The sequence below is a fragment of the Bombina bombina genome, chromosome 4 (genome assembly GCF_027579735.1).
Source record: "Bombina bombina isolate aBomBom1 chromosome 4, aBomBom1.pri, whole genome shotgun sequence".
Classification (NCBI taxonomy): Eukaryota; Metazoa; Chordata; class Amphibia; order Anura; family Bombinatoridae; genus Bombina; species Bombina bombina.
Genome location: NC_069502.1, coordinates 559,588,189 through 559,610,219, shown reverse-complemented (window position 1 = coordinate 559,610,219; position 22,031 = coordinate 559,588,189). Strand labels below are relative to the sequence as shown.

The window sequence follows — 22,031 nt, the reverse complement described above, 5'->3', positions numbered from 1 at the left end:
TTGTCAGGCTTTAGCTAGGATCAAGCCTGGGTTTAAAGCTGTTGCTCCACCATGGAGTTTAAACTTAGTTCTTAACGTTTTACAGGGTGTTCCGTTTGAACCCCTTCATTCCATTGATATAAAAATGTTATCTTGGAAAGTTCTGTTTTTAATGGCTATTTCCTCGGCTCGAAGAGTCTCTGAGTTATCAGCCTTACATTGTGATTCCCCTTATCTGATTTTTCACTCAGACAAGGTAGTTCTGCGTACTAAACCTGGGTTCTTACCTAAGGTAGTCACTAACAGGAACATCAATCAAGAGATTGTTGTCCCATCCTTGTGTCCAAATCCTTCTTCAAAGAAGGAACGTCTTTTACACAATCTGGATGTAGTTCGTGCCCTCAAGTTCTACTTGCAGGCAACTAAAGATTTTCGCCAAACTTCTTCCTTGTTTGTCGTTTACTCTGGACAGAGGAGAGGTCAAAAAGCTTCTGCTACCTCTCTCTCTTTTTGGCTTCGTAGCATAATACGTTTAGCCTATGAGACTGCTGGACAGCAGCCTCCTGAAAGAATTACAGCTCACTCCACTAGAGCTGTGGCTTCCACTTGGGCCTTTAAGAATGAGGCCTCTGTTGAACAGATTTGCAAGGCTGCAACTTGGTCTTCACTTCATACTTTTTCCAAATTTTACAAATTTGACACTTTTGCTTCTTCGGAGGCTATTTTTGGGAGAAAGGTTCTTCAGGCAGTGGTTCCTTCTGTATAATGAGCCTGCCTTTCCCTCCCGTCATCCGTGTACTTTTGCTTTGGTATTGGTATCCCAGAAGTAATGATGACCCGTGGACTGATCACACATAACAGAAGAAAACATAATTTATGCTTACCTGATAAATTCCTTTCTTCTGTTGTGTGATCAGTCCACGGCCCGCCCTGTTTTAAGGCAGGTAAATATCTTTTAAATTATACTCCAGTCACCACTTCACCCTTGGTTACTCCTTTCTCGTTGATTCTTGGTCGAATGACTGGGACTGACGTAGAGGGGAGGAGCTATATGCAGCTCTGCTGGGTGAATCCTCTTGCATTTCCTGTTGGGGAGGAGTTATATCCCAGAAGTAATGATGACCCGTGGACTGATCACACAACAGAAGAAAGGAATTTATCAGGTAAGCATAAATTATGTTTTTTAGTTGCTTCTGGTTTTCTAGAGACTTGTTTCATTTTGCATTTTTTTCCCATTCCTGAAACTGCCATTTAAGGAATTTGATAATTTTGCTTTATATGTTGTTTTTTCTTTTACATATTGCAAGATGTCACTACCTGACCCTGGATCAGAATCTACTTCTGGAAAAACGCTGCCTGATGTCGGTTCTACCAAAGCTAAGTGCATTTGTTGTAAACTTAACTGTTCCTCCGGCTGTAGTTTGTTAGTTGTCATGATAAGCTATCAAACGCTGATAATATTTCCATTAATAATAATCCATTACGTGTTGTTCCTTCAACATCTAATGTTCAGGATGTTCCTGTTAATGAATTTGTTTCTAATTCTATTAGGCAGGCTCTGTCTGTTATTCCTCCTTCTAGTAAACGTAAGAGGTCTTTTAAAACTTCACATATTTCAGATGAATTTTTAAATGACCGCCATCATTCTGACTTATCTATTTCTGATGAGGATCTATCTGGTTCAGAAGATTCTGCCTCAGATATTGACACTGATAAATCTTCATATTTGTTTAAGATGGAGTTTATTCGTTCTTTACTTAAAGAAGTGTTGATTGCATTAGATATGGAGGAGTCTAGTCCTCTTGATATTAAAACTAATAAGCATTTAAATTCAGTTTTTAAACCTCATGTAGTTATTCCAGAAGTTTTTCCAGTTCCTGATGCTATTTCATAAGTAATTTCTAGGGAATGGAATAGTCTGGGTACTTAATTTACTCCTTCTCCAAGGTTTAAGAAATTGTACCCTTTGCCATCTAATAGATTAGAGTTTTGGGAGAAAATCCCCAAAGTTGATGGGGCTATCTCTACGTACTACTATTCCTACGGCAGATAGTACTTTGTTTAAGGATCCTTTAGATAGGAAGCTTGAATCCTTTCTAAGGAAGGCTTATTTATGTTCAGGTAATCTTCTTAGACCTGCTATTTCTTTGGCTGATGTTGCTGCAGCTTCCACTTTCTGGTTGGAGGCTTTAGCGCAACAAGTGTCAGACCATAATTCTTATAGCATTGTTAAACTCCTTCAACATGCTAATAACTTAATTTGTGATGCCATTTTCGATATCATTAGAATTGATGTCAGGTATATGTCTTTAGCTATTTTAGCCAGAAGAGTCTTGGAATGCAGATATGACTTCTAAGTCAACTTTGCTTTCTCTTTCTTTCCAAGGTAATAAATTATTTGGTTCTCAGGTAGACTCAATAATTTCAACTGTTACTGGGGGGAAGGGAGCCTTTTTACCTCAGGATAAAAATCTAAAGTTAAATATAGGGCTGCTAATCGTTTTCGTTCCTTTCGTCAGAATAAGGAACAAAAGCCTGACCCTTCCTCTAAAGCAACAGTTTCCGTTTGGAAACCTTCTCCAGTCTGGAATAAATCCAAGCCTTTTAGAAAGTCAAAACCAGCTCCCAAATCCGCATGAAGGTGCGGCCCTCATTCCAGCACAGCTGGTAGGGGGCAGGTAACGATTTTTCAAAGATGTTTGGATCAATTCGATTCAAAGTCTTTGGATTCAGAACATTGTTTCACAAGGGTACAGAATAGGTTTCAAGGTAAGACCGCCTGTGAGAAGATTCTTTCTTTCACGCATTCCAGTAAACCCAGTAAAGGCTCAAGCGTTTCTGAAATGTGTTTCAGATCTGGAGTCAGCTGGGGTAATTGTGCCAGTTCCAGTTCTTGAACAGGGCCTGGGGTTTTATTGAAATCTGTTCATTGTTCCAAAGAAAGAATTCTTTCAGACCAGTTCTGGATCTAAAAATATTGAATCGTTATGTAAGGATACCAACATTCAAGATGGAGACTATAAGGACTATTCTGCCTTTTGTTCAGCAAGGGCATTATATGTCCACAATAGACTTACAGGATGCATATCTTCATATTCCTATTCATCCGGATCACTATCAGTTCCTGAGATTCTCTTTTCTAGACAAGCATTGCCAGTTTGTTGCTCTTCCGTTTGGCCTAGCAACAGCTCCAAGGATCTTTTCAAAGGTTCTCGGTGCCCTTCTTTCTGTAATCGGGGAGCAGGGTATTGCGGTATTTCCTTATTTGGACGATATCTTGGTACTTGCTCAGTCTTTACATTCTGCAGAATCTCACACGAATCAACTAGTGTTGTTTCTTCTAAGACATGGTTGGAGGATCAATTTACCAAAGAGTTCCTTGATTCCTCAGACAAGGGTAACCTTTTTGGGTTTCCAAATAGATTCAGTGTCCATGACCTTGTCTCTAACAGAAAAGAGACGTCTGAAATTGGTTTCAGCTTGTCGAACCCTTCAGTGTCAATCTTTCCCTTCGGTAGCTTTGTGCATGGAAATTTTAGGTCTCATGACTGCTGCATCGGACGCAATCCCTTTTGCTCGTTTTCACATGAGATTTCTTCAGCTTTGTATGCTGAACCAATGGTGCAGGTATTATACAAAGATATCACAATTAATATCCTTAAATCCCAATGTTCGATCTTCTCTGACTTGGTGGTTAGATCACCATCGTTTAGTTCAAGGGGCCTCTTTTGTTCGTCCAACCTGGACTGTGATCTCAACAGATGATTCAGGTTGGGGAGCTGTATGGGGATCTCTGACAGCGCAGGGGGTTTGGGAATCTCAGGAGATGAGATTACCAATCAACATTTTGGAACTCCGTGCGATTTTCAGAGCTCTCCAGTTCTGGCCTCTTCTGAAGAGAGAATCGTTTATTTTCAGACAGACAATGTCACAACCGTGGCATATGTCAATCATCAAGGGGGGACTCACAGTCCTCAGGCTATGAAAGAAGTATCTCGGATACTTGTATGGACGGAATCCAGCTCCTGTCTAATTTCTGCGGTTCACATCCCAGGTATAGACAATTGGGAAGCGGATTATCTCAGTCGCCAGACGTTACATCCGGGCGAATGGTCTCTTCACCCAGAGGTATTTCTCCAACATAGGTGTGTCCGGTCCACGGCGTCATCCTTACTTGTGGGATATTCTCTTCCCCAACAGGAAATGGCAAAGAGCCCAGCAAAGCTGGTCACATGATCCCTCCTAGGCTCCGCCTACCCCAGTCATTCTCTTTGCCGTTGTACAGGCAACATCTCCACGGAGATGGCTTAGAGTTTTTTAGTGTTTAACTGTAGTTTTTATTATTCAATCAAGAGTTTGTTATTTTAAAATAGTGCTGGTATGTACTATTTACTCAGAAACAGAAAAGAGATGAAGATTTCTGTTTGTATGAGGAAAATGATTTTAGCACCGTAACTAAAATCCATGGCTGTTCCACACAGGACTGTTGAGAGCAATTAACTTCAGTTGGGGGAACAGTGTGCAGTCTCTTGCTGCTTGAGGTATGACACATTCTAACAAGACGATGTAATGCTGGAAGCTGTCATTTTTCCCTATGGGATCCGGTAAGCCATGTTTATTTCGATGGTAAATAAGGGCTTCACAAGGGCTTATTAAGATTGTAGACTTTTCTGGGCTAAATCGATTCAGTTTTAAAACATATTTAGCTTTGAGGAATCATTTTATCTGGGTATATTGATATTATAAATATCGGCAGGCACTGTATTAGACACCTTATTTCTCTGGGGCTTTCCCAAAGCATAAGCAGAGCCTCATTTTCGCGCCGGTGTGGCGCACTTGTTTTTGAGAGGCATGGCATGCAGTCGCATGTGAGAGGAGCTCTGATACTTAGAAAAGACTTTCTGAAGGCGTCATTTGGTATCGTATTCCCCTTTTTCGTTTGGTTGGGTCTCAGCAAAGCAGATACCAGGGACTGTAAAGGGGTTAAAGTGTTAAAACGGCTCCGGTTCCGTTATTTTAAGGGTTAAAGCTTCCAAATTTGGTGTGCAATACTTTTAAGGCTTTAAGACACTGTGGTGAAAATTTGGTGAATTTTATACAATTCCTTCATGTTTTTTCGCAATTGCAGTAATAAAGTGTGTTCAGTTTAAAATTTAAAGTGACAGTAACGGTTTTATCTTAAAACGTTTTTTGTACTTTATTATCAAGTTTATGCCTGTTTAACATGTCTGAACTACCAGATAGACTGTGTTCTGAATGTGGGGAAGCCAGAATTCCTGTTCATTTAAATAAATGTGATTTATGTGATAATGACAATGATGCCCAAGATGATTCCTCAAGTGAGGGGAGTAAGCATGGTACTGCATCATTCCCTCCTTCGTCTACACGAGTCTTGCCCACTCAGGAGGCCCCTAGTACATCTAGCGCGCCAATACTCCTTACTATGCAACAATTAACGGCTGTAATGGATAATTCTGTCAAAAACATTTTAGCCAAAATGAACCCTTGTCAGCGTAAGCGTGGCTGCTCTGTTTTAGTTACTGAAGAGCATGACGACGCTGATATTAATATCTCTGAAGGACCCCTAACTCAATCTGAGGGGGCCAGGGAGGTTTTGTCTGAGGGAGAAATTACTGATTCAGGGAACATTTCTCAACAGGCTGAACCTGATGTAATTGCATTTAAATTTAAGTTGGAACATCTCCGCATTCTGCTTAAGGAGGTATTATCCACTCTGGATGATTGTGAAAAGTTGGTCATCCCAGAGAAACTATGTAAAATGGACAAGTTCCTAGAGGTGCCGGAGCTCCCAGAAGCTTTTCCTATACCCAAGCGGGTGGCGGACATTGTTAATAAAGAATGGGAAAGGCCCGGTATTCCTTTCGTCCCTCCCCCCATATTTAAAAAATTGTTTCCTATGGTCGACCCCAGAAAGGACTTATGGCAGACAGTCCCCAAGGTCGAGGGAGCGGTTTCTACTTTAAACAAACGCACCACTATACCCATAGAGGATAGTTGCGCTTTCAAAGATCCTATGGATAAAAAATTAGAAGGTTTGCTTAAAAAGATGTTTGTTCAGCAGGGTTACCTTCTACAACCAATTTCATGCATTGTCCCTGTCACTACAGCCGCATGCTTCTGGTTTGATGAGCTGATAAAGGCGCTCGATAGTGATTCTCCTCCTTATGAGGAGATTATGGACAGAATCAATGCTCTCAAATTGGCTAATTCTTTCACCCTAGACGCCACTTTGCAATTGGCTAGGTTAGCGGCTAAGAATTCTGGGTTTGCTATTGTGGCGCGCAGAGCGCTTTGGTTGAAATCTTGGTCGGCTGATGCGTCTTCCAAGAACAAGCTACTAAACATTCCTTTCAAGGGGAAAACGCTGTTTGGCCCTGACTTGAAAGAGATTATCTCGGATATCACTGGGGGTAAGGGCCACGCCCTTCCTCAGGATCGGCCTTTCAAGGCGAAAAATAGACCTAATTTTCGTCCCTTTCGTAAAAACGGACCAGCCCAAAGTGCTACGTCCTCTAAGCAAGAGGGTAATACTTCTCAAGCCAAGCCAGCTTGGAGACCAATGCAAGGCTGGAACAAGGGAAAGCAGGCCAAGAAACCTGCCAATGCTACCAAGACAGCATGAAATATTGGCCCCCGATCCGGGACCGGATCTGGTGGGGGGCAGACTCTCTCTCTTCGCTCAGGCTTGGGCAAGAGATGTTCTGGATCCTTGGGCGCTAGAAATAGTCTCCCAGGGTTATCTTCTGGAATTCAAGGGACTTCCCCCAAGGGGGAGGTTCCACAGGTCTCAGTTGTCTTCAGACCACATAAAAAGACAGGCGTTCTTACATTGTGTAGAAGACCTGTTAGAAATGGGAGTGATTCATCCTGTTCCACTAAGAGAACAAGGGATGGGGTTCTACTCCAATCTGTTCATAGTTCCCAAAAAAGAGGGAACGTTCAGACCAATCTTAGATCTCAAGATCTTAAACAAGTTTCTCAAGGTTCCATCTTTCAAGATGGAAACCATTCGAACTATTCTTCCTTCCATCCAGGAGGGTCAATTCATGACCACGGTGGATTTAAAGGATGCGTATCTACATATTCCTATCCACAAGGAACATCATCGGTTCCTAAGGTTCGCATTCCTGGACAAACATTACCAGTTCGTGGCGCTTCCTTTCGGATTAGCCACTGCTCCAAGGATTTTCACAAAGGTACTAGGGTCCCTTCTAGCGGTGCTAAGACCAAGGGGCATTGCAGTAGTACCTTACCTGGACGACATTCTGATTCAAGCGTCGTCCCTTCCTCAAGCAAAGGCTCACACGGACATTGTCCTGGCCTTTCTCAGATCTCACGGCTGGAAAGTGAACGTGGAAAAGAGTTCTCTATCCCCGTCAACAAGGGTTCCCTTCTTGGGAACAATTATAGACTCCTTAGAAATGAGGATCTTTCTAACAGAGGCAAGAAAAACAAAACTTCTAGACTCTTGTCGGATACTTCATTCTGTTCCTCTTCCTTCCATAGCTCAGTGCATGGAAGTGATCGGGTTGATGGTAGCGGCAATGGACATAGTTCCTTTTGCGCGCATTCATCTAAGACCATTACAACTGTGCATGCTCAGTCAGTGGAATGGGGACTATACAGACTTGTCTCCGAAGATACAAGTAAATCAGAGGACCAGAGACTCACTCCGTTGGTGGCTGTCCCTGGACAATCTGTCTCAAGGGATGACGTTCCGCAGACCAGAGTGGGTCATTGTCACGACCGACGCCAGTCTGATGGGCTGGGGCGCGGTCTGGGGATCCCTGAGAGCTCAGGGTCTTTGGTCTCGGGAAGAATCTCTTCTACCGATAAATATTCTGGAACTGAGAGCGATATTCAATGCTCTCAAGGCCTGGCCTCGGCTAGCGAGGACCAAGTTCATACGGTTTCAATCAGACAACATGACAACTGTTGCGTACATCAACCATCAGGGGGGAACAAGGAGTTCCCTAGCGATGGAAGAAGTGACCAAAATCATTCTATGGGCGGAGTCTCACTCCTGCCACCTGTCTGCTATCCACATCCCAGGAGTGGAAAATTGGGAAGCGGATTTTCTGAGTCGTCAGACATTGCATCCGGGGGAGTGGGAACTCCATCCGGAAATCTTTGCCCAAGTCACTCACCTGTGGGGCATTCCAGACATGGATCTGATGGCCTCTCGTCAGAACTTCAAAGTTCCTTGCTACGGGGCCAGATCCAGGGATCCCAAGGCGGCTCTAGTGGATGCACTAGTAGCACCTTGGACCTTCAAACTAGCTTATGTGTTCCCACCATTTCCTCTCATCCCCAGGCTGGTAGCCAGGATCAATCAGGAGAGGGCGTCGGTGATCTTGATAGCTCCTGCGTGGCCACGCAGGACTTGGTATGCAGATCTGGTGAATATGTCATCGGCTCCACCTTGGAAGCTACCTTTGAGACGAGACCTTCTTGTTCAGGGTCCGTTCGAACATCCGAATCTGGTTTCACTCCAGCTGACTGCTTGGAGATTGAACGCTTGATTTTATCGAAGCGAGGATTCTCAGATTCTGTTATCGATACTCTTGTTCAGGCCAGAAAGCCTGTAACTAGAAAGATTTACCACAAAATTTGGAAAAAATATATATGTTGGTGTGAATCTAAAGGATTCCCTTGGGACAAGGTTAAGATTCCTAGGATTCTATCCTTCCTTCAAGAAGGATTGGAAAAAGGATTATCTGCAAGTTCCCTGAAGGGACAGATTTCTGCCTTGTCGGTATTACTTCACAAAAAGCTGGCAGCTGTGCCAGATGTTCAAGCCTTTGTTCAGGCTCTGGTTAGAATCAAGCCTGTTTACAAACCTTTGACTCCTCCTTGGAGTCTCAATTTAGTTCTTTCAGTTCTTCAGAGGGTTCCGTTTGAACCCTTACATTCCGTTGATATTAAGTTATTATCTTGGAAAGTTTTGTTTTTAGTTGCGATTTCTTCTGCTAGAAGAGTCTCAGAATTATCTGCTCTGCAGTGTTCTCCTCCTTATCTGGTGTTCCATGCAGATAAGGTGGTTTTACGTACTAAACCTGGTTTTCTTCCAAAAGTTGTTTCTAACAAAAACATTAACCAGGAGATTATCGTACCTTCTCTGTGTCCAAAACCAGTTTCAAAGAAGGAACGTTTGTTGCACAATTTGGATGTTGTTCGCGCTCTAAAATTCTATTTAGATGCTACTAAGGATTTTAGACAAACATCTTCCTTGTTTGTTGTTTATTCAGGTAAAAGGAGAGGTCAAAAAGCAACTTCTACCTCTCTCTCTTTTTGGATTAAAAGCATCATCAGATTGGCTTACGAGACTGCCGGACGGCAGCCTCCCGAAAGAATCACAGCTCATTCCACTAGGGCTGTGGCTTCCACATGGGCCTTCAAGAACGAGGCTTCTGTTGATCAGATATGTAGGGCAGCGACTTGGTCTTCACTGCACACGTTTACCAAATTTTACAAGTTTGATACTTTTGCTTCTTCTGAGGCTATTTTTGGGAGAAAGGTTTTGCAAGCCGTGGTGCCTTCCATTTAGGTGACCTGATTTGCTCCCTCCCTTCATCCGTGTCCTAAAGCTTTGGTATTGGTTCCCACAAGTAAGGATGACGCCGTGGACCGGACACACCTATGTTGGAGAAAACAGAATTTATGTTTACCTGATAAATTTCTTTCTCCAACGGTGTGTCCGGTCCACGGCCCGCCCTGGTTTTTTTAATCAGGTCTGATAATTTATTTTCTTTAACTACAGTCACCACGGTACCATATGGTTTCTCCTATGCAAATATTCCTCCTTAACGTCGGTCGAATGACTGGGGTAGGCGGAGCCTAGGAGGGATCATGTGACCAGCTTTGCTGGGCTCTTTGCCATTTCCTGTTGGGGAAGAGAATATCCCACAAGTAAGGATGACGCCGTGGACCGGACACACCGTTGGAGAAAGAAATTTATCAGGTAAACATAAATTCTGTTTTCTTCAGATTGTTCAAATCTGGGGGCTTCCAGAAATAGATCTGATGGCCTCTCATCTAAACAAGAGACTTCCCAGGTATCTGTCCAGATCCAGGGATCCTCAGGCGGAAGCAGTGGACGCGTTGTCACTTCCTTGGAATTATCAACCTGCTTATATCTTTCCGCCTCTAGTTCTTCTTCCAAAATCCTAATGGAGCGATAGTTTGTACTGTTGGTGGCTCCAGCATGGCCACACAGGTTTTGGTATGCAGATCTCGTTTGGATGGCAAGTTGCCAACCTTGGACACTTCCGTTAAGGCCAGACCTTCTGTCTCAAGGCCCATTTTTCCATCAGGATCTCAAATCATTAAATTTGAAGGTATGGAGATTGAACGCTTAATACTTGGTCATAGAGGTTTCTCTGACTCGGTGATTAATACTATGTTACAGGCTCGTAAATCTGTGTCTAGAAAGATCTATTACCGAATCTGGAAGACTTACATTTCTTGGTGTTCTAAAAGAATGCCAAGAGAATTTATGTGAAGAATTCCTAGAATTTTACGATTTCTTCAAGATGGTTTGGATAACGGTTTGTCTGCAAGTTCTTTGAAAGGACAAATCTCTGCTCTTTCGGTTCTTTTTCACAGAAAGATTGCTAATCATCCTGATATTCATTGTTTTGTACAGGCTTTGGTTCGTATCAAGCCTGTCATTAAGTCAATCTCTCCTCCTTGGAGTCTCAATTTGGTTCTGAGGGCTTTACAGGCTCCTCCGTTTGAACCTTTGCATTCTCTGGATCTTAAATTACTTTCCTGGAAAGTTTTGTTCCTTTTGGCCATCTCTTATGCTAGATGAGTTTCTGAGTTATCTGCTCTTTCTTGTGAATCTCCTTTTCATCAGGATAAGGCGGTGTTGCGGACTTCATTTAATTTTTTACCTAAAGTTGTGAATTCCAACAACATTAGTAGAGAAATGGTTGTCCCTTCATTGTGTCCTAATCCTAAGAATTCTCTAGGGAGATATTTACATTCTTTGGATGTAGTAAGAGCTTTGAAATATTATGTTGAAGCTACTAAAGATTTCAGTAAGACTTCTAGTCTATTTGTTATCTTTTCTGGTTCTAGGAAAGGTCAGAAGGCTTCTGCCATTTCTTTGGCGTCTTGGTTAAAGTCTTTGATTCATCATGCTTATGTAGAGTCGGGTAAATCCCCGCCTCAAAGGATTACGGCTCATTCTACTAGGTCAGTTTCTACTTCCTGGGCTTTTAGGAATGAAGCTTCTGTTGATTAGATTTGCAAAGCAGCAACTTGGTCTTCTTTGCATACTTTTACTAAATTCTACCATTTTGATGTTTTCTCTTCTTCTGAAGCATTTTTTTGTAGAAAAGTACTTCAGGCAGCTGTTTCAGTTTGATTCTTCTGCTTATAATTTCAGTTTCTTTCATTATAAGATTAAAACTTTTTGATTTGGGTTGTGGATTATTTTTTCAGCGGAATTGGCTGTCTTTATTTCTCCAACATAGGTGTGTCCGGTCCACGGCGTCATCCTTACTTGTGGGATATTCTCTTCCCCAACAGGAAATGGCAAAGAGCCCAGCAAAGCTGGTCACATGATCCCTCCTAGGCTCCGCCTTCCCCAGTCATTCTCTTTGCCGTTGTACAGGCAACATCTCCACGGAGATGGCTTAGAGTTTTTTAGTGTTTAACTGTAGTTTTTATTATTCAATCAAGAGTTTGTTATTTTAAAATAGTGCTGGTATGTACTATTTACTCTGAAACAGAAAAGAGATGAAGATTTCTGTTTGTAAGAGGAAAATGATTTTAGCAACCGTTACTAAAATCGATGGCTGTTTCCACACAGGACTGTTGAGAGGAATTAACTTCAGTTGGGGGAACAGTGAGCAGACTTTTGCTGCTTGAGGTATGACACATTCTAACAAGACTATGTAATGCTGGAAGCTGTCATTTTCCCTTTGGGATCCGGTAAGCCATTTTTATTACAGAAAGAAAAAAAGGGCTTCACAAGGGCTTTTAAGACTGTAGACATTTTCTGGGCTAAATCGATTTATATATAAGCATATTTTATACTCCATAGCCTTGAGGAATTATTTTAATCTTGGGAATTATGTAAAATAACCGGCAGGCACTGTATTGGACACCTTATTCTCTAGGGGCTTTCCCTAATCATAGGCAGAGTCTCATTTTCGCGCCTCTATTGCGCACTTGTTTTTGGGAAGCATGACATGCAGATGCATGTGTGAGGAGCTCTGATACATAGAAAAGACTTTCTGAAGGCGTCATTTGGTATCGTATTCCCCTTTGGGCTTGGTTGGGTCTCAGCAAAGCAGATACCAGGGACTGTAAAGGGGTTAAATATAAAAACGTCTCCGGTTCCGTTATTTTAAGGGTTAAAGCTTCCAAATTTGGTGTGCAATACTTTTAAGGCTTTAAGACACTGTTGTGAAATTTTGGTGAATTTTGAACAATTCCTTCATACTTTTTCACAATTGCAGTAATAAAGTGTGTTCAGTTTAAAATTTAAAGTGACAGTAACGATTTATTTTAAAACGTTTTTTGTACTTTGTTATCAAGTTTATGCCTGTTTAACATGTCTGAACTACCAGATAGACTGTGTTCTGAATGTGGGGAAGCCAAGGTTCCTTCTCATTTAAATAGATGTGATTTATGTGACACAAAATTTAGAGAAAATGATGCCCAAGATGATTCCTCAAGTGAGGGGAGTAAGCATGGTACTGCATCATCCCCTCCTTCGTCTACACCAGTCTTGCCCACACAGGAGGCCCCTAGTACATCTAGTGCGCCAATACTCCTTACTATGCAACAATTAACGGCTGTAATGGATAATTCTATCAAAAACATTTTAGCCAAAATGCCCACTTATCAGCGAAAGCGCGACTGCTCTGTTTTAGAAAATTCTGAAGAGCATGAGGACGCTGATGATATTGGTTCTGAAGTGCCCCTACACCAGTCTGAGGGGGCCAGGGAGGTTTTGTCTGAGGGAGAAATTTCAGATTCAGGGAAAATTTCTCAACATGCTGAACCTGATGTGATTACATTTAAATTTTAAATTGGAACATCTCCGCGCTCTGCTTAAGGAGGTGTTATCTACTCTGGATGATTGTGAGAATTTGGTCATTCCAGAGAAACTATGTAAAATGGACAAGTTCCTAGAGGTCCCGGGGCCCCCCGAAGCTTTTCCTATACCCAAGCGGGTGGCAGACATTGTAAATAAAGAATGGGAAAGGCCCGGTATACCTTTCGTCCCTCCCCCCATATTTAAAAAATTGTTTCCTATGGTCGACCCCAGAAAGGACTTATGGCAGACAGTCCCCAAGGTCGAGGGGGCGGTTTCTACTCTTAACAAACGCACCACTATACCTATAGAAGATAGCTGTGCTTTCAAAGATCCTATGGATAAAAAATTAGAAGGTTTGCTTAAAAAGATGTTTGTTCAGCAAGGTTACCTTCTACAACCAATTTCATGCATTGTTCCTGTCACTACAGCAGCGTGTTTCTGGTTCGATGAACTAGAAAAGGCGCTCAATAATAATTCTTCTTCTTATGAGGAGATTATGGACAGAATTCATGCTCTCAAATTGGCTAATTCTTTCACCCTAGACGCCACTTTGCAATTGGCTAGGTTAGCGGCGAAAAATTCTGGTTTTGCTATTGTGGCGCGCAGAGCGCTTTGGCTAAAATCTTGGTCAGCGGATGCGTCTTCCAAGAACAAATTGCTTAACATTCCTTTCAAGGGGAAAACGCTGTTTGGCCCTGACTTGAAAGAGATTATCTCTGATATCACTGGGGGCAAGGGCCACGCCCTTCCTCAGGATAGGTCTTTCAAGGCCAAAAATAAACCTAATTTTCGTCCCTTTCGCAGAAACGGACCAGCCCCAAGTGCTACGTCCTCTAAGCAAGAGGGTAATACTTCTCAAGCCAGCCTGGAGACCAATGCAAGGCTGGAACAAAGGAAAGCAGGCCAAGAAACCTGCCACTGCTACCAAGACAGCATGAGATGTTGGCCCCCGATCCGGGACCGGATCTGGTGGGGGGCAGACTCTCTCTCTTCGCTCAGGCTTGGGCAAGAGATGTTCTGGATCCTTGGGCACTAGAAATAGTCTCCCAAGGTTATCTTCTGGAATTCAAGGGGCCTCCCCCAAGGGGGAGGTTCCACAGGTCTCAATTGTCTTCAGACCACATAAAAAAACAGGCATTCTTACATTGTGTAGAAGACCTGTTAAAAATGGGAGTGATTCATCCTGTTCCATTAGGAGAACAAGGGATGGGGTTCTACTCCAATCTGTTCGTAGTTCCCAAAAAAGAGGGAACATTCAGACCAATCTTAGATCTCAAGATCCTAAACAAGTTTCTCAAGGTTCCATCGTTCAAAATGGAAACCATTCGAACAATTCTTCCTTCCATCCAGGAAGGTCAATTCATGACCACGGTGGATTTAAAGGATGCGTATCTACATATTCCTATCCACAAGGAACATCATCGGTTCCTAAGGTTCGCATTCCTGGACAAGCATTACCAGTTTGTGGCACTTCCGTTCGGATTAGCCACTGCTCCAAGGATTTTCACAAAGGTACTAGGGTCCCTTCTAGCGGTGCTAAGACCAAGGGGCATTGCAGTAGTACCTTACTTGGACGATATTCTGATTCAAGCGTCGTCCCTTCCTCAAGCAAAGGCTCACACGGACATTGTCCTGGCCTTTCTCAGATCTCACGGGTGGAAAGTGAACGTAGAAAAAAGTTCTCTATCTCCGTCAACAAGGGTTCCCTTCTTGGGAACAATAATAGACTCCTTAGAAATGAGGATTTTTCTGACAGAGGCCAGAAAATCAAAACTTCTAAACTCTTGTCAAATTCTTCATTCTGTTCCTCTTCCTTCCATAGCGCAGTGCATGGAAGTAATAGGTTTGATGGTAGCGGCAATGGACATAGTTCCTTTTGCGCGAATTCATCTAAGACCATTACAACTGTGCATGCTCAGTCAGTGGAATGGGGACTTTACAGACTTGTCTCCGACGATACAAGTAGATCAGAGGACCAGAGATTCACTCCGTTGGTGGCTGTCCCTGGACAACCTGTCACAGGGGATGAGCTTCCGCAGACCAGAGTGGGTCATTGTCACGACCGACGCCAGTCTGGTGGGCTGGGGCGCGGTCTGGGGACCCCTGAAAGCTCAGGGTCTTTGGTCTCGGGAAGAATCTCTTCTCCCGATAAATATTCTGGAACTGAGAGCGATATTCAATGCTCTCAAGGCTTGGCCTCAGCTAGCAAAGGCCAAGTTCATACGGTTTCAATCAGACAACATGACGACTGTTGCGTACATCAACCATCAGGGGGGAACAAGGAGTTCCCTGGCGATGGAAGAAGTGACCAAAATCATTCAATGGGCGGAGACTCACTCCTGCCACTTGTCTGCAATCCACATCCCAGGAGTGGAAAATTGGGAAGCGGATTTTCTGAGTCGTCAGACATTTCATCCGGGGGAGTGGGAACTCCATCCGGAAATCTTTGCCCAAATTACTCAATTGTGGGGCATTCCAGACATGGATCTGATGGCCTCTCGTCAGAACTTCAAGGTTCCTTGCTACGGGTCCAGATCCAGGGATCCCAAGGCGACTCTAGTAGATGCACTAGTAGCACCTTGGACCTTCAAACTAGCTTATGTATTCCCGCCGTTTCCTCTCATCCCCAGGCTGGTAGCCAGGATCAATCAGGAGAGGGCATCGGTGATCTTGATAGCTCCTGCGTGGCCACGCAGGACTTGGTATGCAGACCTGGTGAATATGTCATCGGCTCCACCATGGAAGCTACCTTTGAGACGAGACCTTCTTGTTCAAGGTCCGTTCGAACATCCGAATCTGGTCTCACTCCAACTGATTGCTTGGAGATTGAACGCTTGATCTTATCAAAGCGAGGGTTCTCAGATTCTGTCATTGATACTCTTGTTCAGGCCAGAAAGCCTGTAACTAGAAGAATTTACCACAAAATATGGAAAAAATATATCTGTTGGTGTGAATCTAAAGGATTCCCTTGGGACAAGGTAAAAATTCCTAAGATTCTATCCTTTCTTCAAGAAGGTTTGGAGAAAGGATTATCTGCAAGTTCCTTGAAGGGACAGATTTCTGCCTTGTCTGTGTTACTTCACAAAAAGCTGGCAGCTGTGCCAGATGTTCAAGCCTTTGTTCAGGCTCTGGTTAGAATCAAGCCTGTTTACAAACCTTTGACTCCTCCTTGGAGTCTCAATTTAGTTCTTTCAGTTCTTCAGGGGGTTCCGTTTGAACCCTTACATTCCGTTGATATTAAGTTATTATCTTGGAAAGTTTTGTTTTTGGTTGCAATTTCTTCTGCTAGAAGAGTTTCAGAATTATCTGCTCTGCAGTGTTCTCCTCCTTATCTGGTGTTCCATGCAGATAAGGTAGTTTTACGTACTAAACCTGGTTTTCTTCCGAAAGTTGTTTCTAACAAAAACATTAACCAGGAGATAGTCGTGCCTTCTTTGTGTCCGAATCCAGTTTCAAAGACGGAACGTTTGTTGCACAATTTGGATGTTGTTCGTGCTCTAAAATTCTATTTAGATGCTACAAAGGATTTTAGACAAACATCTTCCTTGTTTGTTGTTTATTCTGGTAAAAGGAGAGGTCAAAAAGCAACTTCTACCTCTCTCTCTTTTTGGATTAAAAGCATCATCAGATTGGCTTACGAGACTGCCGGACGGCAGCCTCCTGAAAGAATCACAGCTCATTCCACTAGGGCTGTGGCTTCCACATGGGCCTTCAAGAACGAGGCTTCTGTTGATCAGATATGTAAGGCAGCGACTTGGTCTTCACTGCACACTTTTACTAAATTTTACAAGTTTGATACTTTTGCTTCTTCTGAGGCTATTTTTGGGAGAAAGGTTTTGCAAGCCGTGGTGCCTTCCATCTAGGTGACCTGATTTGCTCCCTCCCTTCATCCGTGTCCTAAAGCTTTGGTATTGGTTCCCACAAGTAAGGATGACGCCGTGGACCGGACACACCTATGTTGGAGAAAACAGAATTTATGTTTACCTGATAAATTACTTTCTCCAACGGTGTGTCCGGTCCACGGCCCGCCCTGTTTTTTTTAATCAGGTCTGATAATTTATTTTCTTTAACTACAGTCACCACGGTATCATATGGTTTCTCCTATGCAAATATTCCTCCTTTACGTCGGTCGAATGACTGGGGAAGGCGGAGCCTAGGAGGGATCATGTGACCAGCTTTGCTGGGCTCTTTGCCATTTCCTGTTGGGGAAGAGAATATCCCACAAGTAAGGATGACGCCGTGGACCGGACACACCGTTGGAGAAAGTAATTTATCAGGTAAACATAAATTCTGTTTTTATCCCTCCCTCTCTAGTGACTCTTGCGTGGAAGTTCCACATCTTGGGTATCTGCTATCCCATACGTCACTAGCTCATGGACTCTTGCTAATTACATGAAAGAAAACATAATTTATGTAAGAACTTACCTGATAAATTAATTTCTTTCATATTAGCAAGAGTCCATGAGGCCCACCCTTTTGGTGGTGGTTATGATTTTTTTGTATAAAGCACAATTATTCCAATTCCTTATTTTTGATGCTTTCGCTCCTTTATCACCCCACTTCTTGGCTATTCGTTAAACTGATCTGTGGGTGTGGTGAGGGGTGTATTTATAGGCATTTTGAGGTTTGGGAAACTTTGCCCCTCCTGGTAGGAATGTATATCCCATACGTCACTAGCTCATGGACTCTTGCTAATATGAAAGAAATTAATTTATCAGGTAAGTTCTTACATAAATTATGTTTTTTCGTACTAAGTTAGGTTACCTTCCTAATGTTTCGGATAGAAATATTAATCCGGAAATTGTCATTCCTTCTCTTTCTTAATCCTTCCTTTTATAAGGAGCGTTTGATACATAACCTGGATGTTGTGCATGCTCTGAACTTCTACCTACAGGCGACTAAGGATTTTTGCCAGTTTTCTGCCCTGTTTGTTTCTCTGGGAAACGCTAAGGTCAGAAAGCTACAGCTAATTTTTCTCTTTGGTGGAGAAGTATAATTCGTTTGGCTTAAGACTGCTGGACAGCAGTCCCCTGAGAGAATTACAACTCTGTCCACTAAAGCTGTCTCTGCTTCTTGGGTTTTTAAAAATGAAGCTTCTGTGAAACAGATTTGAAAGGCTGCAACTTGGTCCTCTCTGCTTACTGTTCAAAATTTTACAAGTTTGTTACTTTTTCCTCGGCTGAGGCTTCTTTTGGGAGAAAGGTTCTTAAAGCAGTGGTGCATTCTGTTTAGGCTACCTGTCTTGTCCCTCCCTAATCATCTGTGTACTCTAGGGAGAAGGAGGGACAACAACAAAATGTATGCTTACCTGATAAATTTCTTTCTTTCCAGATATAGTGAGTCCATGGCCCCGCCCTTTATTTTAAGACTTAACATTTTTTTTTTTTTTTTTTTAAACATCAGGCACCTCTGCACTTTGTGTTGCTTCCTTTTCTCCATTTACCTTTGGTCGAATGACTGGGGGATTGTGGGTAGGGGAGCGATATTTAACTGCTTTGCTGTGGTGCTCTTTGCCTCCTCCTGCTGGCCAGGAGTGATATTCCCAACAGTTATTGATGATGCCGTGGACTCACCATATCCGGAAATAAATTTATCAGGTAAGCATAAATTATGTTTTTATGGTGCTATTAATGTTTTCACTGCCTTGTCACATTGGCGCAAAATTCCTTATGTGTGTATTTTATCCATCTTTGGTGTGTGTGTGTGTGTGTATATAATTCCTAACCTTATTTATTTCCATTTGCAGATGTTTCATGAATTGTTCTTTGCCTTTCTTGGATACCATTACCCTTAATTGCTGCAAGAAGTCCTAGTTAAGAACAGCAGCAATGCCATGATCCCCCCTTCCCTGTAAACACAGGTTATTTCAAGCTTTTGTCAGTGGCAACCACTCTTATGCAGCAACTGGTTTTGGAGTGCCCCCTGATGTCCGCACCACCTGGATATGGATCTCTGCTACCTGTATTAATATACCAGTGGCCCCATTTGCTGTTTCATTGAAATTTGGCTTCTTTTGTTATGTTTAAATTTGAATGGACTAATGCTGGTGTTTTAAGAACATGCCCTCGGCTAAGTGTGTAAATAAGTCGCATTAGAATGGCATCGATGGATTGAGGTTTTAATAACTACACAGCAGAATGGTATTCACCAATTTTGATGTGGAGTAATTTTCTGGGACTATTTTATTATGGCATAAGACTGTTTTTGAATGGGGAGCAAATAATAAGGGCATGTCTTTATTAAAGGAACATTGTGGGAAAGTTAAGATTGAATTTATGACTTGTTTTTTGTTTAAATTTTTTTTATTTATTCTTTCAGTCTTTAACAAATGTTTAAAGCATTTTTTTTTCCGTCTAACTGCCTTGTAGTACTGGAATTTAGTTGTAAATAAAAAAAAAATTACCAAAAAAATTTTGTTTGCAGTTTCTTTCTTTACAATGCCTTTACCTAGAAGCTGGAATAGCAACATTTTATATTGAAATAAAGAAGTTACTTGTACTGTTTGTCTAATTAAAATGAGGCACTTCACACCCTTGTGCTAGAAAAGTTTTTAATGATTGTGCACTTAATTTACGCACATTATACCTAATTTTCTCTTTTGAAAATTCTAATTTATAAAAATACTATAATATGGGAAAACGTTATCCCATGAAATATACATTGTTGTACATGATGCACAGTAAACATGAGTTCACCACCCCCCCCCCCCAAAGCGTCAAAATTAAGGCTTATATACATATATTCATTACAAATGAATAACTAAAGTAAAGCTAAACGTTGATGAATGAAAGCCCTGTTTTTAAAAATACTATTAAACAAATTTTATGCTTACCTGATAAATGCATTTCTTTCTTGACACGGTGAGTCCACGGATCATCATCAATTACTGTTGGGAATATCACTCCTGGCCAGCAGGAGGAGGCAAAGAGCACCACAGCAAAGCTGTTAAATATAACTTCCCTTCCCACAACCCCCATTCATTTGACCGAAGGAAAAGGAGAGAAAGGAAATAACACAAAGTGCAGAGGTGCCTGACGTTTATATATAAAAAAAGTCAGAAAAACAGGGTGGGCCGTAGACTCACCGTGTCAAGAAATACATTTATCAGGTAAGCATAAATTTTGTTTTCTTTCTAATGACAGAGTCCACAGATCATCATCAATTACTGTTGGGAATCAATACCCTAGAGGACACAGATAAGGGAGGGACAAGACAGGTAACCTAAACGGAAGGCACCACAGCTTGAACAGCCTTTGTCCCAAAAGAAGCCTCAGCCAAGGCAAAAGAATCGAAATTTATAGAATTTAGAAAAGGTATGCAAAAATTATTAAAGGGACAGTCTACTCAAAACTAAACTTTCATGATTCAGATAGGGCATGCAATTTTATACAACTTTCCAATTTACTTTTATCATCAAATTTGCTTTGTTCCCTTGGTGGTATTTTTGAAAAGCTAAACCTAGCTAGGCTCAAACTAAACAGTTGAAAACCGCCTCCTAGCTCAGAGCATTTTGAAAGTTTTTCACAGTTAGACTGTGCTAGTTCACATGTGTCATATAGATAACATTGTGCTCACTCCCGTGAAGTTATTTAGGAGTCTTCACTGATTGACTACACTGCATGTCTGTCAAAAGCACTTAGATAAGGAGGCTGTCTGCAAAGGATTAGATACAAGGTAATCACAGAAGTAAAAAGTATATTAATATAACTGTGTTGGTTATGCAAAAACGGGGAATGGGTAATAGAGGGATGATCTATCTTTTTAAATAAGAAAAATTTTGGTGTAGACTGTCCCTTTAAGTTGCAGCTGTGCAATACTGTTCCACAGAAGCTTTGTTTTGAAATGAAGAAACTGCATTTGTGGAATGAGCTGTGATTCTCTCAGAAGGTTGCTATCTAGCAATCTCATAGCTCAACCAGAGAAAGAGGCAAAAGCCTACTGACTCTCACATTTAACCTAAAGGTTTGAGAAACTTTCTGCTCTACCGGGCTGATCAGGGATCTGAACCTATGGCTCTGTGCTAACTACTGTTTACTTGTGTGTTGAGCCACAGCCAGTTCTTGTCCGGAAAAACAAACAAAACAAAGCGGAAGACTGACGAAAAGCCTTCAAAGCTTGCAAAAAGAACTTAAGAGCATGCACAACTTCCCAGTTGTGAAATACACATTCCTTATGAGAAGGATTAGGAAAGAGAGAAGGAACTACAAACTCCAAATCTACTTGTTTGAAAAAAACCTTAGGAAGAAATCCAAACTTGGTACAGGGGACTGTCTTATCTGCTGAATATAAGATAAGGAGAATCACCCAGCAGAACCGAGAGCTCAAAGACTCTCCGAGCAAAAGGAATTCCCCAAAAAATCACTTAAGATTTTACAACAAGCTCTGTTTGAGCCTATGCATTCCATTCATATTAAGAACAAAGTTAAGACTCCAAGGTAGAACAGGCTTAAAACAGACCTGATACTAGCTAGGGCCGGACAAGAGATTGTACACCTGGCACGTCCGCCAGACACTTAGCAAAATTAAAGATAGGCTTGCGAAAACAAGACAAGGAGCAAGTAGCTGCAGCAGACAAACTGCGGCTATCCTCTTGTTAGACAGCTAAGCTGACCATCAGGTTACCGCAGCTGGTTTGAAGAAAATCAAACCCTTCAGGGAAATTGACTAACAAACCCTTCTCTAGACCATCTTGGAGAAAGATAAAATTTTTAGGATTCAGAATCTACCTCAAAAGGAACTCTTGGATTTTCCACAAATAGATTTTTACGCCATAACCTATGGCAATCTCTTCTGAGTCTTGTCTAAATGCTGGTTTCTCCAACATAGGTGTGTCCGGTCCACGGCGTCATCCTTACTTGTGGGATATTCTCTTCCCCAACAGGAAATGGCAAAGAGCCCAGCAAAGCTGGTCACATGATCCCTCCTAGGCTCCGCCTACCCCAGTCATTCTCTTTGCCGTTGTACAGGCAACATCTCC

At 42.1% G+C, this 22,031-nt stretch overlaps 1 protein-coding gene across 1 annotated transcript in view; it reads left to right on the top strand.

Annotated features, from left to right (window-relative positions):
* AKIRIN2 (akirin 2) overlaps window positions 1-19,465 on the top strand; it is a 127,400-nt gene extending 107,935 nt beyond the window's left edge. The window contains exon 5 of the mRNA XM_053710530.1: window positions 18,801-19,465. Within this exon, the coding sequence (XP_053566505.1) occupies window positions 18,801-18,811 (11 nt within the window). The 3' untranslated portion in view covers window positions 18,812-19,465. The remainder of the gene's footprint in view (window positions 1-18,800) is intronic.
* Window positions 19,466-22,031: the final 2,566 nt, after the last annotated feature.